Here is a 21,779-nt window from a genome sequence, read left to right on the forward strand (position 1 = left end):
CTGTAGAATGATCGAGGGCGAGTTCTTGGTTTCTTATGTGGGTTTATTGTTAGGCAGTTTCATTAACGTCCTCCCAGCACGGTAACAACACACAACAACAGCAGTCATGTTTTATTCTACCGTAAAGCAGTTCGTCTGCCGTAAACAGCAATGTTGTTGTAATATATTGAGTTGGAGGCAATAACCAGGCGATGTGATGAAGTACGTCTCTTTACTGTAGACTTCAGAACAGACTCACACACTTGACGTCAGGTGCGCAACACCACGTAAATCGTTGGCCAACCAAAAAGTAACCCCAGTACGCTATAGCCAACATTCACCAGGATATGGCAACAGACAAACATATATCACTCTATTACATTCCTCACTTTTAGAAATGGAGAAGTTCCTCAAAATAAATAAACCCAACCAAAAAATGCAGCAGCTCAATTAAAAAACTGTACTTAAGCCACATTTTTTTTTTTTTTTTTAGTACTGAACTCTTAACCCTCATTTGTAAACAATAACATGCTTATTATACAAACAGTATTTGTACACCTTTAACACAGATTTTTATACTGTCTTCAGAGATTCAGTTTTTTTGGTGGTACTCGAAACCTTTCTGGGTACCTGCGAAAGGGTGTTCAGCATGGTTAGAAAAATAGTGACAGAGAATAGAACAAGGATGGACAATTCAACCCTTAACAATGAGTAGATGAGTGTCATGTGTGTGTATATGTGTAAATAAATGAACACTGAAATTCAAGTATTTCTTTTATTTATATATATATATACATACATATATATATATATATATATATATATATATATATATATATATATATATATATATATATATATATAATATAAAATAATTATATATATATATAGCTAGAATTCACTGAAAGTCAAGTATTTCATATATATATATATATATATATATATATATATATATATATATATATATATATATATATATATATATATATGAAATACTTGACTTGGTGAATTCTAGCTGTAAATATACTCCTACCCTCTTAGCCACGCCCCCGCCCCACCCCGACCACGCCCCCCACCTCCCGAAGTCGGAGGTCTCAAGGTTGGCAAGTATGATATATATATATATATATATATATATATATATTTTTTTTTAAACCCAGCCTGCATGTCAGCTATTTGTTAAAGCATAGCCGTATAGGTAACATTTGTTGATGCTCCTATTAGACACACGTAATAAAGGTGTTTGATGTTTTTTTTGCTGCTGAATTAATTACAACATTAGCGCCGCTGGTCAGACGTTTCCTAAACAAAAAAAAAAGTTAAAAATACAACTTTGTCCGGATGTTTACTGACATATAATACTCATGTTCAAATATCTAACTGTAAATGAATATCTGCTCCAAATATTGGTGATCAGCGTCCTTGGCTACTAATAATCCGTATCGGCCCTGAAAGTACCATATGGGTCCATCTCAAGTGAGCAGGCCCTGAACTTCCCCCGAGCGCGTTCGCGGGTGTGAGAGGCCAAGCTGGAAATGAGAGTCCTTGACGAGCGGCTGCTGCTGAGTCAGCGCGACATCATCTCCTCTGGGAAGATTATTTGTCACTTGGACCGCATTGATTTGGAGCCGCTCACAAAGTCACGCAGGTGTTCCGTCGATATTTTTTTTCCCCCCTCCATCTCTTTGTGTTCTTCTCCTCGGGAAACCCTCAGTAGAAGAGGCGTTTGTGAGCCGGACTCAAAGCTTGTTGCTGTTGTCACGACAACAGATCACAATGATGCTGATGTGAGTCCTCTCTGAGAATATCATTAATAGATATGAACCAAAATTGCATTTTTTGTAGACATGAATTAGTATTGAAGAGGACCTTCGTTGTCGCATTTGTACTTAGTGAACACTTCATTAGGATCAACCTAATGCCATTTGTCGGGGTTTTGGGAGACTACAGGCAGTAAACGATGGAGTTGTTCTTCCGTTTTTTCAGCTACAACATTTTCCACTCCTCTGGAAAGACTCTACAAGAATTTTGACTGTGTCTTTTGTCCATATGTGTGGTTTCTCCACACCAAAGCTTTAGTGCAGATCTGGGCAAAATCCGGCCCGCCGGACGTTCTACATAATTATTTTAAGACCTTTAAAGGCCTACTGAAACCCACTACTACCGACCACGCAGTCTGATAGTTTATATATCAATGAGGAAATCTTAACATTGCAACACATGCCAATACGGCCGGGTTAGTTTACTAAAGTGCAATTTTAAATTTCGCGCGACATATCCTGCTGAAAACGTCTCGGTATGATGACGTCAGCGCGTGACGTCGCGGATTGTAGAGGACATTTTGAGACAGCATGATGGCCAGCTATTAAGTCGTCTGTTTCATCGCAAAATTCCACAGTATTCTGGACATCTGTGTTGGTGAATCTTTTGCAATTTGTTCAATGAACAATGGAGACAGCAAAGAAGAAAGCTGTAGGTGGGAAGCGGTGTATTGCGGCCGACTGCAGCAACACAAACACGGCCGGTGTTTCATTGTTTACATTCCCGAAAGATGACAGTCAATCTTTACCATTGGCCTGTGGAGAATTGGGACAACAGAGACTCTTACCAGGAGGACTTTGTGTTGGATACGCAGACACGGTACCGTGAGTACGCTTCCAAACATTTGATCGCTTGCCCGTACGTACGTGCCGCTATGTGCATGTCACGTAAATAATTCAATGTGTACACCCTGATGGTTATCTTGTGTGATGACTGTATTATGATGATAGTATATATGATAGTATATATCTGTATCATGAATCAATTTAAGTGGACCCCGACTTAAACGAGTTGACAAACTTATTCGGGTGTTACCATTTAGTGGTCAATTGTACGGAATATGTACTTCACTGTGCAACCTACTAATAAAAGTCTCAAAAAGTCTCACGTACGTAACTTTGGGGAAATATATGTGCTGTATGAACTTTGGGGAGGTGAACGGTACTTTGGGCTGTGGGATTGAGTGTGTTGTGCAGGTGTTTGAGTTGTATTGGCGGGTTATATAGACGGGAGGGGGGAGGTGTTTGTTATGCGGGATTAATTTGTGGCATATTTAATACAAGCCTGGTTGTGTTGTGGCTAATAGAGTATATATATGTTTTGTGTTTATTTACTGTTTTAGTCATTCCCAGCTGAATAGCAGGTCCCACCCGCCTCTCACAGCATCTTCCCTATCTGAATTGCTCCCACTGCCCTCTAGTCCTTCACTCTCACTTTCCTCATCCACAAATCTTTCATCCTCGCTCAAATTAATGGGGAAATCGTCGCTTTCTCGGTCCGAATCGCTCTCGCTGCTGGTGGCCATGATTGTAAACAATGTGCGGATGTGAGGAGCTCCACAACCTGTGACGTCACGCTACTCGTCTGCTACTTCCGGTAGAGAGAAGGCTTTTTTATCAGCGACCAAAAGTTGCGAACTTTATCGTCGATGTTCTCTACTACATCCTTTCAGCAGAAATATGGCAATATCGCGAAATGATCAAGTATGACACATAGAATGGACCTGCTATCCCCGTTTAAATAAGAAAATCGCATTTCAGTAGGCCTTTAACATCAAAACTGTAGCCGCCATTATGATATGCAGTGTTGTTTCTAAATTACTGTAAGTCTTGAACTATATAAAGTATTTCAATGGTTAAATACTGCACTTTTGAGTGTTATACGAGCTATTACGGTAATCTACGTCACAGCAGCTCAGACCAGGAACAACGCAGAGTGGGCGGGGTTTGTTTCCAGAGCAGCCAGCCCGAAACGCGTGTGTCAGAAACAGATGCGGAAGCAAATTGGTACAACAAATGTCTGCATAAAAGTGATAATATATCATATTGGAGGTGTTTATTACACATTGCATTCATATTTTGCTGTTTGCTACATTTTTGTTGTGTTTTGCTTGATTGTAAACAATGTCTTTTGAGGAGCTGGTCTGCAAAGTAAAATATGTTCTTACATAGGGCTGCAACAATTAATCGATTAAATCGATTAAAATTGCCTCTGCGCATGCGCAGAGGCAATTTTTTATTTTAATTTATTTTAATTATTTTTTAATTTTAATTTTTTATTTTTTTTTACAAACCTTTATTTATAAACTTAAACATGTGCAAACAGCTGAGAAACAATAATCAAAATAAGTATGATGCCAGTATGCTGTTTTTTCCCCCAATAAAATACTGGAAAGGATAGAAATGTAGTTTGTCTCTTTTATCTGATTATTAATCGATTAATCGGAGCAATAATCGACAGATTAATTGATTATCAAATTAATCGCAGCCCTATTCATATGTTGATATTCAGTGTTTTATTGTTCATAGTTGATATTGTAAATCCCACTTTCGTTATTTTAATATATATTTTGGGTGTCCCATTCAGTAAAAAACTGTAAAATTCCATTCCGTTCTTTTGAGGAGGTCTGGCATAACGTTTTTCGAACACTATCGGACATTGTAACTTTTGGTATTAGTGTACATAATGTACATCAGATTTCTACGGTTAAATGTGTACATTGTTGCGCTTGTAGCGTGAAAGCAAGACAACTTTAAGTATCGTTTGACGTACAAAAACGTGTGCGTCGTTTATTCCTCCAAAATCAGAATGAACACACACACTCAAAAATGGCGGGAACAACAAACCCCCACCTTTGGGAGAATCTCCTGACGGCCACTTAAAGGGGCCGCGCCGAATTACTCGCTCTAAACTGCATATACTGTATGAATGTTAGGCAAGAACAACATTGTCATGTGCACAATCGAACAGTACACTGAATAAAGATGACAAAGTCAAGTAACAGGTGTGGTGAATTATGTCCTTAAATCAACCGCTACAACATATCATTTATACACACATACACATTGGCCCCCCAGACACATTTTTTCTCTCAATGTGGCCCCCCGAGTCAAAATATTTGCCCAGCTCTGCTTTAGTGGGAAGCAAACAATTGTCCCACGTCTTCATAAAAGAAGAATTTCGTTTAAGGACAAAGTGAGGTGACCTACCTTGAAAATGTCACAAATGTTGGAACTGGGTTGGTTTATCCACACCGGGGGGTCAGCAACCCGCGGATCTCGAGCCGCATGCTGCTCCTTAGCAGAGGTGGGTAGTAACGCGCTACATTTACTCCGTTACATCTACTTGAGTAACTTTTGGGATAAATTGTACTTCTAAGAGTAGTTTTAATGCAACTTACTTTTACTTTTACTTGAGTATATTTATAGAGAAGAAACGCTACTTTTACTCCGCTACTTTTATCTACATTCAGCTCGCTACTCGCTACTAATTTTTATCGATCTGTTAATGCACGCTTTGTTTGTTTTGGTCTGTCAGACAGACCTTCAAAGTGCCTGCCTTACTGGTGACGTTTCACTCCGTTCCACCAATAAAATGCAGTCACTAGTGACGGTTGACTCCGTTCCACCAATCAAATGCAGTCACTGGTGACGTTGGACCAATCAAACAGAGCCAGGCGGTCACATGACCTGACTTAAACAAGTTGAAAAACTTATTGGGGTGTTACCATTTAGTTGTCAATTGTACGGAATAAGTACTGTACTGTGCAATCTACTAATACAAGTTTCAATCAATCAAAAGTGTGAAGGAAAAAAGACACGTTTTTATTTCAACCGTACATCCCGTCAAAAGCCTAAAGACTGACTGCACAGTTCTTGTCTTCACAATAAAAGTGCCGCTCCATCGCGCCTGCACTTACAAAATAAGAGTCTCCGAAAGCCAGCGCAAACAAGCTAGCAAGCTACGGAATTTGCCGCCAATGTATTTCTTGTAAAGTGTGTGAAAACGAATATGGAAGCTGGACAAATAAAATGCCAAAAACCAACCACTTTCATGTGGTATTAGACAGAAAGGAGGAACTTTTCTTCTCCTCCATTTGAAAACGTGGACATTACCAGCACTACTGTCTGATTACAATCAATGCAAGTCATCAGAATCAGGTAACACACCAACTTATATTCTTGACTTCATGAAAGAAAGGAATCCGTATGTTAAACATGCATGTATATTCATTAAAACACCTTTAACATGTAAACAAAAACGGCAAACTAAATAAATATAAATTATATACTGTATACATCAATTTATGTGTATATAAATATATATATATATATATATATATATATATATATATATATATATATATATATATATATATATATATATATATATATATATGATATGCTGCGATGAGGTGGCGACTTGTCCAGGGTGTACCCCGCCTTCCGCCCGATTGTAGCTGAGATAGGCTCCAGCGCCCCCCGCGACCCCAAAGGGAATAAGCGGTAGAAAATGGATGGATGGATGGATATATGATATGTGTGTGTATGTTACTCATCAGTTACTCAGTACTTGAGTAGTTTTTTCACAACATACTTTTTACTTTTACTCAAGTAAATATTTGGGTGACTACTCATTACTTTTACTTGAGTAATAAATCTCTAAAGTAACAGTACTCTTACTTGAGTACAATTTCTGGCTACTCTACCCACCTCTGCTCCTTAGTGCCGCCCTAGTGGCTCCCGGGAGCATTTTTTTAAAAGTATGAAAATGGAAAAAGATGGGGAGAAAATTATTTTTTTGTTTTAGTATGTTAGAGGACAAACATGACACAAACCTTCCCAATTGTTAGAAAGCCCACTGTTTAATATGTTTGTGTGAATGCTTCATAGATGAGACTATTTGGCGAACATCGTTTTGTCCTACTAATTTCGGTGGTTCTTGAACTCACCATAGTGTGGACTGTGATGCAACAGTTTGTTTACATGTAAAATCTTCCACTCCTCCTTTCTCATTTTGTCCACCAAACATTTTATGCTGTGCGTGATTGCACAAAGGTGAACTTTGTTGATGTTATTGACTTGTGTGGAGTGCTAATCAGGCATATTTGGTCAGTGCATGACTGAAAGCTAATCGATGCTAACATCCTAATTAGGCTAGCTGTATGTACATATTGCATCATTATGCCTCATTTGTAGGAAATTTGAGCTCATTTAATATCCTTTACCTTTTTGTATATAATTTAGTTTAACATGTCACATGACACATTATCTGTATGTAATATTGGCTGCATTTCTGATAGTTGTTTGTGTGCCATGTTGTTCCAGACCACAGCAAACATTACCTAGCTTGCAAAGATTGTAATAAAACCATTAGAAGAAACCTGCCGTTTCCTTTAACTTGGACTCACACATCTATACCTTTAGCCATTAAAAGCCAGTAATTTCCAGGAGTTATCTCACCTTCTGACTAGCCTCTGATTCACTAATGGTTTCTAATGTTGTAAAAATGTGTAGAATAAATATTACATTTCAACATTTCTGTCAACGAAAATTTGCTTCAGCCTGCGACACAGTTATTTTGATAGAAGGCTATTGTAGCTAATATAGACACTTACATCATGTGTTGCCTTCATTATAACACTTATATAAGACTTTTAAAGTAGTTTTGATAGTAGGCTGATATAACTAATATAGACACTTATGTAATGTGTTGCTTTCATTATAACACTTATATAAGACTTTTAAAGTAGTTTTGATAGTAGGCTGATATAACTAATATAGACACTTATGTAATGTGTTGCTTTCATTATAACACTTATATAAGGCTTTTAAAGTCATTTTGACAGTAGGCTAATATAACTAATATAGACACTTATGTCATGTGTTGCCTTCATTATAACACTTATATAAGACCTTTTAAAGTCATTTTGATAGTAGGCTAAAATAACTAATATAGACACTTACGTCATGTGTTGCCTTCATTATAACTATTATATAAGACTTTAAACATAATTTTGTTAGTAGGCTAATATAACTAATATAGACACGTATGTAATGTGTTGCCTTCATTATAACACTTATATAATACCTTTTAAAGTCATTTTGATAGTAGGTTAAAATAACTAATATAGACACTTATGTCATGTGTTGCCTTCATTATAACACTTACATAAGGCTTTTAAAGTCATTTTGACAGTAGGCTAATATAACTAATATAGACACTTATGTCATGTGTTGCCTTCATTATAACACTTATATAAGACTTTAAACGTAATTTTGTTAGTAGGCTAATATAACTAATATAGACATTTATGTAATGTGTTGCCTTCATTATAACACTTATATAATACCTTTTAAAGTCATTTTGATAGTAGGTTAAAATAATTCATATAGACACTTACGTCATGTTTTGCCTTCATTATAACACTTATATAAGACCTTTTAAAGTCATTTTGATAGCAGGTTAAAATAACTAATACAGAAATGTACAACATGTGTTGCCTTCATTATAACACTTATATAAGACTTTAAACGTAATTTTGTTAGTAGGCTAATATAACTAATATAGACACTTATGTAATGTGTTGCCTTCATTATAACACTTATATAATACATTTTAAAGTCATTTTGATAGTAGGTTAAAATAACTAATATAGACACTTACCTCATGTGTTGCCTTCATTATAACACTTATATAAGACTTTAAAAGTAATTTTGACAGTAGGCTAATATAACTAATATAGACACTTATGTAATTTGTTGCCTTCATTATAACACTTATATAAGACCTTTTAAAGTCATTTTGATAGTAGGTTAAAATAACTAATATAGACACTTATGTCATGTGTCGCCTTCATTATAACAATTATATAAGACTTTTAAAGTCATTTTGATAGTAGGTTAAAATAACTAATACAGACACTTATGTCATGTGTTGCCTTCATTATAACACTTAAATAATACCTTTTAAAGTCATTTTGATAGTAGGTTAAAATAACTAGTATAGACACTTACGTCATGTGTTGCCTTCATTATAACACTTATATAACACCTTTTGAAGTCATTTTGATAGTAGGTTAAAATAACTAATATAGACACTTATGTCATGTGTTGCCTTCATTATAACACTTATATAAGACATTTTAAAGTCATTTTGATAGCAGGCTATTTTAGCTAATATAGACACTTACATCATGTGTTGCCTTCATTATAACACTTATATAAGGCTTTTAAAGTCATTTTGACAGTAGGCTAATAGAACTAATATAGACACTTACGTCATGTGTTGGCTTCATTATAACACTTATATAAGACTTTTAAAGTCATTTTGATAGTAGGCTATTATAGCTAATATAGACACTTACATCATGTGTTGCCTTCAGTATAACACTTATATAAGACTTTTAAAGTCATTTTGACAGTAGGCTATTTTAGCTAATATACCGTATTTTCCACACTATAAGCCGCCCCGGGTTATTAGCCGCACCTTCAATGAATGGCATATTTCAAAACTTTGTCCACCTATAAGCCGCCCCGGACTATAAGCCGCGCCTACGCTGCGCTAAAGGGAATGTCAAAAAAACAGTCAGATAGGTCAGTCAAACTTTAATAATATATTAAAAACCAGCGTTCTAACAACTCTGTCCCAAAATGTACGCAAATGTGCAATCACAAACATAGTAAAATTCAAAATAGTGCAGAGCAATAGCAACATAATGTTGCTCGAACGTTAATGTCACAACACACAAAATAAACATAGCGCTCACTTTCTGAAGTTATTCTTCATTCGTAAATCCTTCGAATTCTTCGTCTTCGGTGTCCGAATTGAAAAGTGTGTGTGTAAGGTAAGACATATTATCTGGGACTTTGTTTCGCAATATTATGCAAACACAACTTTTCTTACCTTCTGGTACCTGCTGATCTGTATTTGGGATCTCTATAAATCCTGAAAAATTGTGCGAGTCCGCCTTTGTAGTCCGTGACGACACCGTAGTCTATAAGCGTCTTTTCATGAACCGGAAACACCAAGAAGCACCACCTTTAAAATCATCCAGGTGAAGTTCGCTTGCTAGCGTTGTTGCCTTCATTCGAATAGTGATGGTGCTGACACTTCTGCTTGCTGCTCTCTGCTCAACAACCCACTGTTCGAGTTTGTCCTCCAACAGTTGCCATCTTGCTTTGTTCCCTCGGAAACTCTGTTTTGTCTTCTTTACCTGGCGCAGGTCATCTTCTTGCTTCCTCCACCTACGCACCATTGATTCATTTATGTTATATTCTCTTGCTTCTGCTCTATTTCCGTGTTCTTCGGCATGACTTATTGCCTTAAGTTTAAATTCTGCGTTATACGCGTGTCGCTTAGTAGGAGCCATTTTGTGGTCTGGTCTTTACAGATGTAAACACACAAAGGAAATGAAACGAAAATCCGCGCGCTTCTTCTTCTTCCGGGGGCGGGTGGTTGCTTACAGTAGAAGAAGAAGCGCTTCCTGTTCTATGGGGGCGGGTGCTTACCTTGGCGGTTGCTTGCGTAGAAGAAGAAGCGCTTCCTGTTCTACCGGGAAAAAAGATGGCGGCTGTTTACCGAAGTTGCGAGACCTAAACTTTATGAAAATGAATCTTAATATTTATCCATATATAAAGCGCACCGGGTTAAAAGCCGCACTGTCAGCTTTTGAGTAAATTTGTGGTTTTTAGGTGCGGCTAATGGTGCAGAAAATACGACACTTACGTCATGTGTTGCCTTCATTATAACACTTATATAATACTTTTAAAGTCATTTTGATAGTAGGCTATTATAGCTAATATAGACACTTACATCATGTGTTGCCTTCAATATAACACTTATATAAGACTTTTAAAGTCATTTTGATAGCAGGCTATTTTAGCTAATATAGACACTTATGTCATGTGTTGCCTTCATTATAACACTTATATAAGGCTTTTAAAGTAATTTTGATAGTAGGCTAATATAACTAATATAGACACTTACGTCATGTGTTGCCTTCATTATAACACTTATATAAGACATTTTAAAGTAATTTTGATTGTAGGCTAATATAATTAATATAGACCCTTATGTAATGTGTTGCCTTCATTATAACACTTATATAATACTTTTAAAGTAATTTTGATAGTAGGCTATTTTAGCTAACATAGACACTTACATCATGTGTTGCCTTCATTATAACACTTATATAAGACCTTTTAAAGTCATTTTGATAGCAAACTTACATAATGTGTTGCCTTCATTATAACACTTATATAAGGCTTTTAAAGTCATTTTGATAGCAGGCTATTTTAGCTAATATAGACACTTACATCATGTGTTGCCTTCATTATAACACTTATATAAGGCTTTTAAAGTCATTTTGACAGTAGGCTAATATAACATAGACACTTACGTCATGTGTTGCCTTCATTATAACACTTATATAATACCTTTTAAAGTAATTTTGATAGTATGTATACTAATATAGACACTTACGTCATGTGTTGCCTTCACTATAACACTTATATACAGCTTTTCATTTTTTGAGGCTCCAGACAATTAGTTTTTTGTATTTTTGGTCCAATATGGCTCTTTCAACGTTTCGGGTTGCCGACCCCTGTTCCACACCAAACTCCCCCTAGCAGGCCCTTCATGCACCCGGCTTTCTGCAGTGGGTAGAGTGTTCCCACAAAGTGTCCCCACAACGTAGGAAGCGTAGCACAGTCCAAAATGTCCTGAAGAATGGAGGACAAAGCGAGATGAGGCGAGCGTCTCCAAAGCGTAAGAAAGTAACAGATTGAGCGCGGGAACGTGAACATTGTGTGCTCAAAACGACGCCGCCGAGCCGGAAGGTTCAGTACTACAATATTTGCATAGAAACACTCAGAGCGCACACGCACTCTAGTGTGTGACAGGCGACTGCACTCTTCAAGAACATTCTGTGCAGCCGTGGAAATCATCCGTCAGTGTTGCGTTCATTCCCACGTCAAACCCCCGCAGACGCATTGCAGTTTCTTCAAAAACAAAAAGTGGCAACGTGTTTGGATTAAATACTTCCTGCACTGCGTGGCACCGGAGAAAAAGAGGTCCGCACAGTCGGCAGGTGGCGACTTCCACCCATTTTGTTTGTGTGTGTTCCGGAGGAGAAAATTGCCGGGCCGCCCCCGCCTGCTCCTGCTCCTAGATAAATACACGTCCTCCACCCAAACACTTTGTCCAACACTTGACTCCGCCTGTGACGCGTCGGCCTTCGCCACTCAGCCGTGGAATGTCAGCAGCGGGGGTGGGAGGACTCCATTGCTGCGGGCATGATGGAGACCTTCTCGCCCCCAACATTAGAGAGCATCTTCAATGGAGGCTTGGGGTCGGACATCAGTGCTGCTTTAAAGACTTCTGATAGTTTTAAGAAGCAAAGACCCCAGGGGCCAAACTTCTACTTTCACTCTTACTACCATACCTTAAAACTTCCTCTGTGGCAGAAGTGCTGTGCTGTGTTTGAGGACTTGCTGCCAAAATGCTAGTCAAAGATCATATATTTTACAAGAGTGTAGTGAGGCTTTTAAAAGCCTCCTGCAAAAACACCAGTTAAAGATCCTCTTTATGACAGGAGTGCTCTATTTTTGAAGACCTGCGGTAAGAAAACGCAAGTCAAAGATCCTCTATATACCTGGAGTGTGCTGCTGTTTTTGAAAAAATATTGTTAAAAAAAAAACACAAGTCAAAGATCCTCTTTATGACAGGAGTGCTCTGCTATTTTTGAAGACCTGCTGTAAGAAAACACACGTCAAAGATCCTCTATATAACTGGAGTGTGCTGCTGTTTTTGAGAAACTGTTGTTAAAAACAAAACAAAAAACGCTAGTCAAAGATCCTCTTTATGACAGGAGTGCTCTATTTTTGAAGACCTGCTATAAGAAAACGCAAGTCAAAGATCCTCTGTATACCTGGAGTGTGCTGCTGTTTTTGAGAAACTATTGTTAAAAAAAAAAAAAAAAAACGCTTGTCAAAGATCCTCTTTATGATAGGAGTGCTCTGCTATTTTTGAAGACCTGCTGTAAGAAAACACAAGTCAAAGATCCTCTATATTGCTGGAGTGTGCTGCTGTTTTTGAGAAACTACTGTTAATAAAAAAACACTATTCAAAGATCCTTTTTATGACAGGAGTGCTCTGCTATTTTTGAAGACCTGCTGTTAGAAAACGCAAGTCAAAGATCCTCTATATACCTGGAGTGTGCTGCAGTTTTTGAGAAACTATTGTTAAAAACAAAACAAAAATCGCTAGTCAAAGATCCTTTTTATGACAGGAGTGCTCTATTTTTGAAGACCTGCTGTAAGAAAACGCAAGTCAAAGATCCTCTATATACCTGGAGTGTGCTGCTGTTTTTGAGAAACTATTGTTAAAAAAAAAAAAAAACGCTTGTCAAAGATCCTCTTTATGATAGGAGTGCTTTGCTATTTTTGAAGACCTACTGTAAGAAAATGCAAGTCAAAGATCCTCTATACAACTGGAGTGTGCTGCAGTTTTTGAGAAACTATTGTTACAAAAATAAAAACGCTAGTCCAAGATCCTCTTTATGACAGGAGTGCTCTGCTATTTTTGAAGACCTGCTGTTAGAAAACGCAAGTCAAAGATCCTCTATATACCTGGAGTGTGCTGCAGTTTTTGAGAAACTATTGTTAAAAACAAAACAAAAATCGCTAGTCAAAGATCCTCTTTATGACAGGAGTGCTCTATTTTTTAAGACCTGCTGTAAGAAAACGCAAGTCAAAGATCCTCTATATACCTGGAGTGTACTGCTGTTTTTTGAGAAACTATCGTTAAAAACAAAACAAAAAACGCTAGTCAAAGATCCTCTTTATGACAGGAGTGCTCTATTTTTGAAGACCTGCTTTAAGAAAACGCAAGTCAAAGATCCTCTATATACCTGCAGTGTGCTGCTGTTTTTGAGAAACTATCGTTAAAAACAAAACAAAAAACGCTAGTCAAAGATCCTCTTTATGACAGGAGTGCTCTATTTTTGAAGACCTGCTGTAAGAAAACGCAAGTCAAAGATCCTCTATATAGCTGGAGTGTGCTGCTGTTTTTGAGAAACTATTGTTAAAAAAAAAAAAACGCTTGTCAAAGATCCTCTTTATGATAGGAGTGCTCTGCTATTTTTGAAGACCTGCTGTAAGAAAACGCAAGTCAAAGATCCTCTTTATACCTGGAGTGTGCTGCTGTTTTTGAGAAAATATTGTTAAAAAACAAACAAACAAAAACGCTAGTCAAAGATCCTCTTTATGACAGGAGTGCTCTGCTATTTTTGAAGACCTGCTGTAAGAAAACACACGTCAAAGATCCTCTATATAACTGGAGTGTGCTGCTGTTTTTGAGAAACTATTGTTAAAAACAAAACAAAAAACGCAAGTCAAAGATCCTCTTTATAACAGGAGTGCTCTATTTTTGAAGACCTGCTGTAAGAAAACGCAAGTCAAAGATACTCTGTATACCTGGAGTGTGCTGCTGTTTTTGAGAAACTATTGTTAAAAAAAAAAAAAAAAAAACGCTAGTCAAAGATTCTCTTTATAACATACGTGCACTGCTGTTTTTAGTCAAAGATCCTCTATATGAAAATGTAACAACATGGCAATAAAGAAATGGAATGTTTTTATTCCATGTAGACAATAAGGTCAGACGTTGGCGTGCATGATATGCGCTCAGGATTGTGGGTAATTGCCTTCAGCGCGCTACCTCTCTCTTTTAATTAAGTGTGCATCACATCAACGCTCCACTGCAAGGACCACAGAAGAAGAAAAAAAAAGAGTCAAACTGTAGACAGCGAGGGTATTAATTAACAATAAGCGCATCTCCGAACAAATCAAAGTGAGTAATTGCCTCCTGGTGCATGCTGGGAACACGTGGCTTTGTAAATGTAATGAATTAAAGTGGCCAATCAGGACCAGGCTTGTTAAACCTGAGTGCAGACACACAACAGTTCAGTCAATGTCTCTCATTACAAAACACTTTTTTCTTTTCAAGGTTCTTTTTTTTTTTTTTTTACCACTTCATGTACGCGCTCCAGTGAGAGCAATGCAAACACGATCAGTTCCAGCGTCAAACTGTGGCCATCGCCATCCCTGCGTGACCTGTCCAGGTTATAGATAATGCTTTATTAGCCTCATCATTGTCATCTTTGAAGTTGCGCCCATACAAGTGTAAAAATAAGCTAAGCGTGTTTACGAGTAAAACGTCATAAAACATGAACTTGAAAGACTTCATTTCACAGGTGGTGCCACACATTTCAATTTCTAACGTTCTTCGTTTTAAGTGTGAAAAGAAACTACCGTATTTTTTGGACTATAAGTCGCAGTTTTTTTCATAGTTTGGGGGGGTGCGACTTATACTCAGGAGCGACTTATGTGTAAAATTATTAACACATTACCGTAAAATATCAAATAATATCATTTAGCTCATTCACGTAAGAGACTAGACCAGGGGTTGGCAACCCGCGGCTCCGGAGCCGCATGCGGCTCTTTGATCACTCTGATGCGGCTCAGCAGCTTACTTGCTGAACCCCCCGATTTTCCAGTGAGACTTCCGGATTTCAGTTTCTCTCGCAGAAAACTCCCCCGGGATTAATATTCACCGATTTTCACCCTTACAGCTATAATAAGGGTGTACCATGATGGTACAACATTTAGCGCCTTCTACAATTTATATTAACAGCGTGCTAGCCCAACACTTGTTATACAATATACATCTTCTGCTTGCACACGCACGTGACAGCAAGGCATACTTGGTCAACAGCCACACAGGTTACACTGACGGTGGTCATATAAAACAACTTTAACACTCTTACTAATAATGCGCCACACTTTGAACCAAAACCAAACAAGAATGACAAACACATTTCGGGAGAACATCTGCACCTTAACACAACATAAACACAACAGAACAAACACCCAAAATCCCATGCAGCCCTGACTCTTCCGGGCTATATTATACACCCATGCTACCACCAAACCCCGTCCCCACCCCAACCCTGCTCCCTCACACATCAACCCCCCTTCTCTCTCTCTCTCTCTGTGCGTCGGTTGAGGTGGGCGGGGTTTGGTAGCGGGGGTGTATAATGTATCCCGGAAGAGTTAGGGCTGCATGGGATTCTGGGTATTTGTCCTGTTGTGTTTATGTTGTGTTAAGGTGCAGATGTTCTCCCGAAATGTGTTTGTCATTCTTGTTTGGTGTGGGTTCACAGTGTGGCGCATTATTAGTAAGAGTGTTAAAAAAAAAAAGTATACCGCCACCGTCAGTGTAACCTGTGTGGTTGTTGAGCAAGTATGCGTTGCTGTCACCTACGTAAGCAAGCAAAAGCCACATACCACGTGAAGCTGTTTAGGAACGCTGTTATGGTGGGTGCTATATGCTGTACCAACACGGCACGCATGACGCTGTCAAGCGTCATTCATTTGAAACCCGCATGCCGCACCAGCTTTCAAATCTCATATAAAGGTGTGGGCAGCGGGTCTGAGAGCCCTGATTAATACATAGCACAAAGCAAAAAATTATCTTCGTATACAGTGTTATTTCATTTAAAATTTCATAAATATTTTGCGGCTCCCATAGATTTCTATAATTTGTGAAACTGGTCAAAATGGCTCTTTGACTGATAAAGGTTGCCGACCCCTGGACTAGACGTATAAGATTTCATGGGATTTAGCGATTATGAGTGACAGATTGTTTGGTAAACGTATAGCATGTTCTATATGTTATAGTTATTTGAATGACTCTTACCATAATATGTTACGTTAACATACCAGGCACGTTCTCAGTTGGTTATTTATGCCTCATATAACGTACACTTATTCAGCCTGTTGTTCACTATTCTTTATTTATTTTAAATTGCCTTTCAAATGTCTATTCTTGGTGTTGGGTTTTATCAAATAAATGTCCCCCAAAAATGCGACTTATACTCCAGTGCGACTTATATATGTTTTTTTCCTTCTTTATTATGCATTTTCGGCAGGTGCAACTTATACTCCGGAGCGACTTATACTCCGAAAACTACGGTAGTCGTGTGTCTTAGTTGAAGAAAATAAAATTGTGACCCACGCATCGTTTTTTTAATTATTATTATTTTTTTATTTTTTTTAAAGACAAGACCAAATTATATAATTTTTGAAATATTAAATCCAATGTTAAAAAACGAGCAGTGATCAAGAGGAAAAAGCTGAATTGTTGACACGAATAACTAATACTACACACTGGTGTTGTCCCGATACCAATATTTTAATTATTGCGATACTTTTCGGTACTTTTCGATACTTTTCTAAATAAAGGGAAGCACAAAAAATGGCATTATTGGCTTTTTTTCCCTTTTTTTTTTAATAAAAAATCTGAGGGCAATCACAAAAATACTTAACTTTTACAACCGTGTTGCTACTAGTGTTGTCCCGATACCAATATTTTGGTACCGGTACCAAAATGTATTTTGATACTTTTCGGTACTTTTCTAAATAAAGGAGGCCGCAAAAATGGCATTATTGGCATTATTATTTTAACAAAAAAATCTTACGGTACATTAAACATATGTTTCTTATTGAAAGTTTGTCCTTAAATAAAATAGTGAACATACAAGACACCTTGTCTTTTATTAGTAAGTAAACAAACAAAGGCTCCTAATTTAGTCTGCTGACATATGCAGTAACATATTGTATCTTTTATCATTGTATTATTTTGTCAACATTATTAAGGACAAGTGGTAGAAAACAATTATTAATCTACTTGTTCATTTACTGTTAATATCTGCTTACTTCCTCTTTTAACATGTTCTATCTACACTTCTGTTAAAATGTAATAATCACTTATTCTTCTGTTTGATACTTTACATTTGTTTTGGATGATATCACAAATTTGGGTATCAATCCCATACCAAGTAGTTACAGGATCATACATTGGTCATATTCAAAGTCCTCATGAGTCCAGGGACATGCTTACTGAGTTTATAAACATAAATAAATAAAAAAAACAAAAGAAGATGTGATGCCAAAAAATATTGATGTAATCATAGTAGTATCGACTATATACGCTCCTGTACTTGGTATCATTACAGTGGATGTTAAGTGTAGGCATTTGTTTACGTTTTGACGCTGGTGAGCTACGGTGTGTAGTGAAGCATGTTTAGCTATTCCTCGTCCTGCAGGGATGATACTTGTAAGAAACTTACTTTATTTGTCGCCATGGAGACCAGGATTAGTGATTTAGAAGTAGCTAAAACAGTGCCGACAGCGGCTGGACTTTAGACGCTCGCTAGCTAGCCATGTCTTAAAGCACCTCTTCCTGAGGGCGTTTCAGTGTTATAACTTCACTTTTATTGTTCTCCCTTTTCTGTCCACACACTGTGTCTGCTTGTAAGTACTCCGTGATTGTGCGCTGCCGAACATGCTCCTCTGCCGGTAAAACCAGCTATGGCACTTTGTGATGACGACGGAGGTGGTGGGGGACCGGTACTTTTCAGAGGTGGTATAGTACCGAATATGATTCATTAGTATCGCGATACTATACTAATACCGCTATACCTTACAACCCTAATACACACTTTATATTTAATTATGTTTTTAGCATTTTTACAACATGTAAAAAGTAAATAAACATTTCTCGTCTCTGTTTTAAAATGTTTTCTTTTTACAAACTATTCTTTATCTTTTTTTTTAGATATTTATATATTTAATTCAAATAAATCCTCATCTGCGGTGTGTATCATGCACAGAATGGCAATTGTGTGAATTAAAGGACATCATTTTGACTTATCATTGGAGTCTTTCTATTGCTTTCTCTTATGAAAGGTGGCGGCTACCTCATTTGACTGTCGAGGAGCGGACCGCAACCGGGTTTTGTTCGCTTCGCGACCCCTTTGGCCGCGTTCCAAGCGTGTGGGGACGTAAAATACTCCCGTCTTTTTTCACAGTCTGAATATGGTCTGTTGCACAAATCAGGCAAGCTGACAAGCTGAGAAAGTATACAAGATGTGCTTTTATGCTAATGAGGGAAATTAATATTCAATGAGCTGGTGAATTCAACAGCCTCATTTGCATACATCTTTAACTGTTGCGCGTGGAAGCTCCTCTCTCTCTCCCTCACCCTCTCTCTCTCGCCCTCCAGTATCCCCACCTTCTCCTCTTCCTCCTAGTCCTGAGCATCGCGTCTTTTCCTCCTCCTCCTCCTCCTTGTTGCTCACCTTCCTCTTCGCAAGAGCTCCTTTTTTTCTTCCCTCCGCTACCAGTTGCGACCAAACGGTTGCAAATCTTCCATCCTTTTGCTTTTTGCACCTTTGTCATCGTCAGCATGACCACAGCCAAGGACAGCAACTCGCTCAAAGCGGCTCAGCAGCAGGACCAGGTAGCGTGCAAGCTCCTAATACATATATATATATATATATACATACATATAGATACATATATATGTGTCTGTGTGTGTGTGTGTGTGTGTGTGTGTGTGTGCATATATATATATATATATGTATGTATATATATACGGTATATATATATATATATATATATATATATATATATATATATATATATATATGTATATGTATACACACACACTTCAGTCAAATGAGCATCAACTATTAAGCTGAGGTGTGTGTGTGCGTGTGTGTGGGTGGGTGCGTGCCCGTGTGTGTGGTCTGCCGCTGCAAGACCTGACAATCACGTGTCATTAGCGTGACATCAACTTGCCACCCATGTTGTCATTACCAAGGAAGTCCACATGATTGCATAGGGAAGGTGTCACTTCATTAAGTACACCTGCACAGATCTATAATGCCAACGTGTGTGTGTGTGTGTGTGTGTGTGTGTGTGTGTGTGTGTGTGTGTGTGTGTGTGTGTGTGTGTGTGTGTGTGTGTGTGTGTGTGTGTGTGTGTGTGTGTGTGTGTGTGTGTGTGTGTGCGCAAAGAAAAAAATAATGCTGACTTTTCCGGTTTTCCCGTTGAAAAATATTAATACCATAATATGATGCCCTGCATCATACCCAAGAGCTCTTTTTGATTATTGTGCGTAAAGTTAAATAAAGTGTACTACCAAAATGTTCATAAAGCAGTGCAATTGTGTGAAGTATATCATATACAATATTTATTTTTAGGTCTGTGTAACACTCCTTTGAAACGTTTTAACGCATTTTAATTTGTTTTACTATTAATATCCTGATAGGTATTTATTTTTGTTAAATTAATCAAATTAATATGAAAATATAATTTAAAATGTTAATGTATTATAAATTGTTAATTCCTATAAAAATCGATAAGTTTGATTAGAAAAGAATTATCGGATTTACTTTCTGTTGCTTCGATTTATCGTAATTTGAAGTAATAAAATGTGATCAAATCGAGACTGGAACTTGAAAATACAAAAATACAAAAAACATGGTTTCTGTATGGTTGCTGCAATAAGGCACACATGGGAGCAACATGCCGTGATAATTGTGGCGGGTTATTTGTATTATTATGAACGCACATGTTGATGATGTGCATTTATTTAAAACAAATTGTATTATTAGGAATGCACATGTTGATGATGTGCATTCATTAAACAAATATTTGTATTATGAATGCACATGTTGATGATGTACATTTATTTTAAAACTATTTTTATTATAAATGCACATGTTGATGATGTGCATTTATTTAAAAAAAAAGTGTATTATTATGAATGTACATCTTGATGATGTGCATTTATTAAACAAATATTTGTATTATGAATGCACATGTTGATGATGTACGTTTATTTTTAAAATATTTGTATTATTATGAATGCACATGTTGGTGATGTGCATTTATTTAAAAATATTTGTATTATTAGGAATGCACATGTTGATGATGTGCATTTATTTAAAAATATTTGTGTTATTATGAATGCACATGTTGATGATGTGCATTTATTTAAAAATATTTGTATTATTATGAATGCACATGTTGATGATATGCATTTATTAAACAAATATTTGTATTATGAATGCACATGTTGATGTACATTTATTTAAAAAATATTTGTATTATTATGAATGCACATGTTGATGAAGTGCAATTATTAAACAAATATTTGTATTATGAATGCACATGTTGATGATGTACGTTTATTTAAAAAAAGTATTATTATGAATGCACATGTTGGTGATGTGCATTTATTCAAAATTATTTGTATAATTAGGAATGCACATGTTGATGATGTGCATGTATTAAAAATTATTTGTATTATTATGAATGCACATATGATGTGCATTTATTAAAAAAATATGTGTATTATTATGAACGCACATGTTGATGTGTATTTATTAAAAACATATTTGTATTATAAACGCACATATTGAAGATGTGCATTTATTTAAATAAAAAAAATAATAATAAAGGTTATGGCAAGCAGAAAAGTTGTTGTTTAGTGCAACTATGAGCCTAACGTATAAAGTTTATTTTTATGCCATTACTCGATTAATTGAACAAACTAATAAAAACTGGAGTATACATTTGCAGATATTTCTATTTGTAGAGCCCATATTTCAACACAAAATAGATATTCAAATATTCAAGCATTTAAACAATATATATATTATTATGAATCTTCTGTTATGTTATGTATATTACACAAGTATTTATATGTTTATTATAAAGATTGAATTTGTTTTTGTATGATTTTATAATATATTTTAGTGTCAAATTAAAAAACACAAATTAATTAAATATTAAATTAATATATATTCTATGATATAATATACATATGTTTAATTCATGTTGTTGTGCTATATTTTAATGTCAAATTAAACTAACATTAAATGAATATCTATTGATATAATTTACATATTGCATGGATTTAATTCATGTTTTTGTACGTTTTTAAAATATATTTTAATGTGCCAAATTAAAAAATCACTAATTAAATGATTATTATATTAATATATATATTAATTTTATAGTGCATTTTTTTAAATTATATGTAGATTTCATTCATGTGTTTGTGCATTT

At 36.4% G+C, this 21,779-nt stretch overlaps 1 protein-coding gene across 3 annotated transcripts in view; it reads left to right on the top strand.

Annotated features, from left to right (window-relative positions):
* LOC133609500 (A-type potassium channel modulatory protein DPP6-like) overlaps positions 1 to 21,779 on the top strand; it is a 464,599-nt gene that overhangs the window by 225,966 nt on the left and 216,854 nt on the right. Inside the window, exon 1 of one of the 3 annotated variants that reach the window (XM_061965113.1) lies at positions 18,537 to 19,161. The exons of the other annotated variants lie outside the window; for them this stretch is intronic. Within the exon in view, the coding sequence (XP_061821097.1) occupies positions 19,108 to 19,161 (54 nt within the window). The 5' untranslated portion in view covers positions 18,537 to 19,107. Of the gene's footprint in view, positions 1 to 18,536; positions 19,162 to 21,779 lie in introns of those variants that run through there. 3 annotated transcript variants of the gene reach the window in all.

Source organism: Nerophis lumbriciformis, linkage group LG07, assembly GCF_033978685.3.
Source record: "Nerophis lumbriciformis linkage group LG07, RoL_Nlum_v2.1, whole genome shotgun sequence".
Classification (NCBI taxonomy): Eukaryota; Metazoa; Chordata; class Actinopteri; order Syngnathiformes; family Syngnathidae; genus Nerophis; species Nerophis lumbriciformis.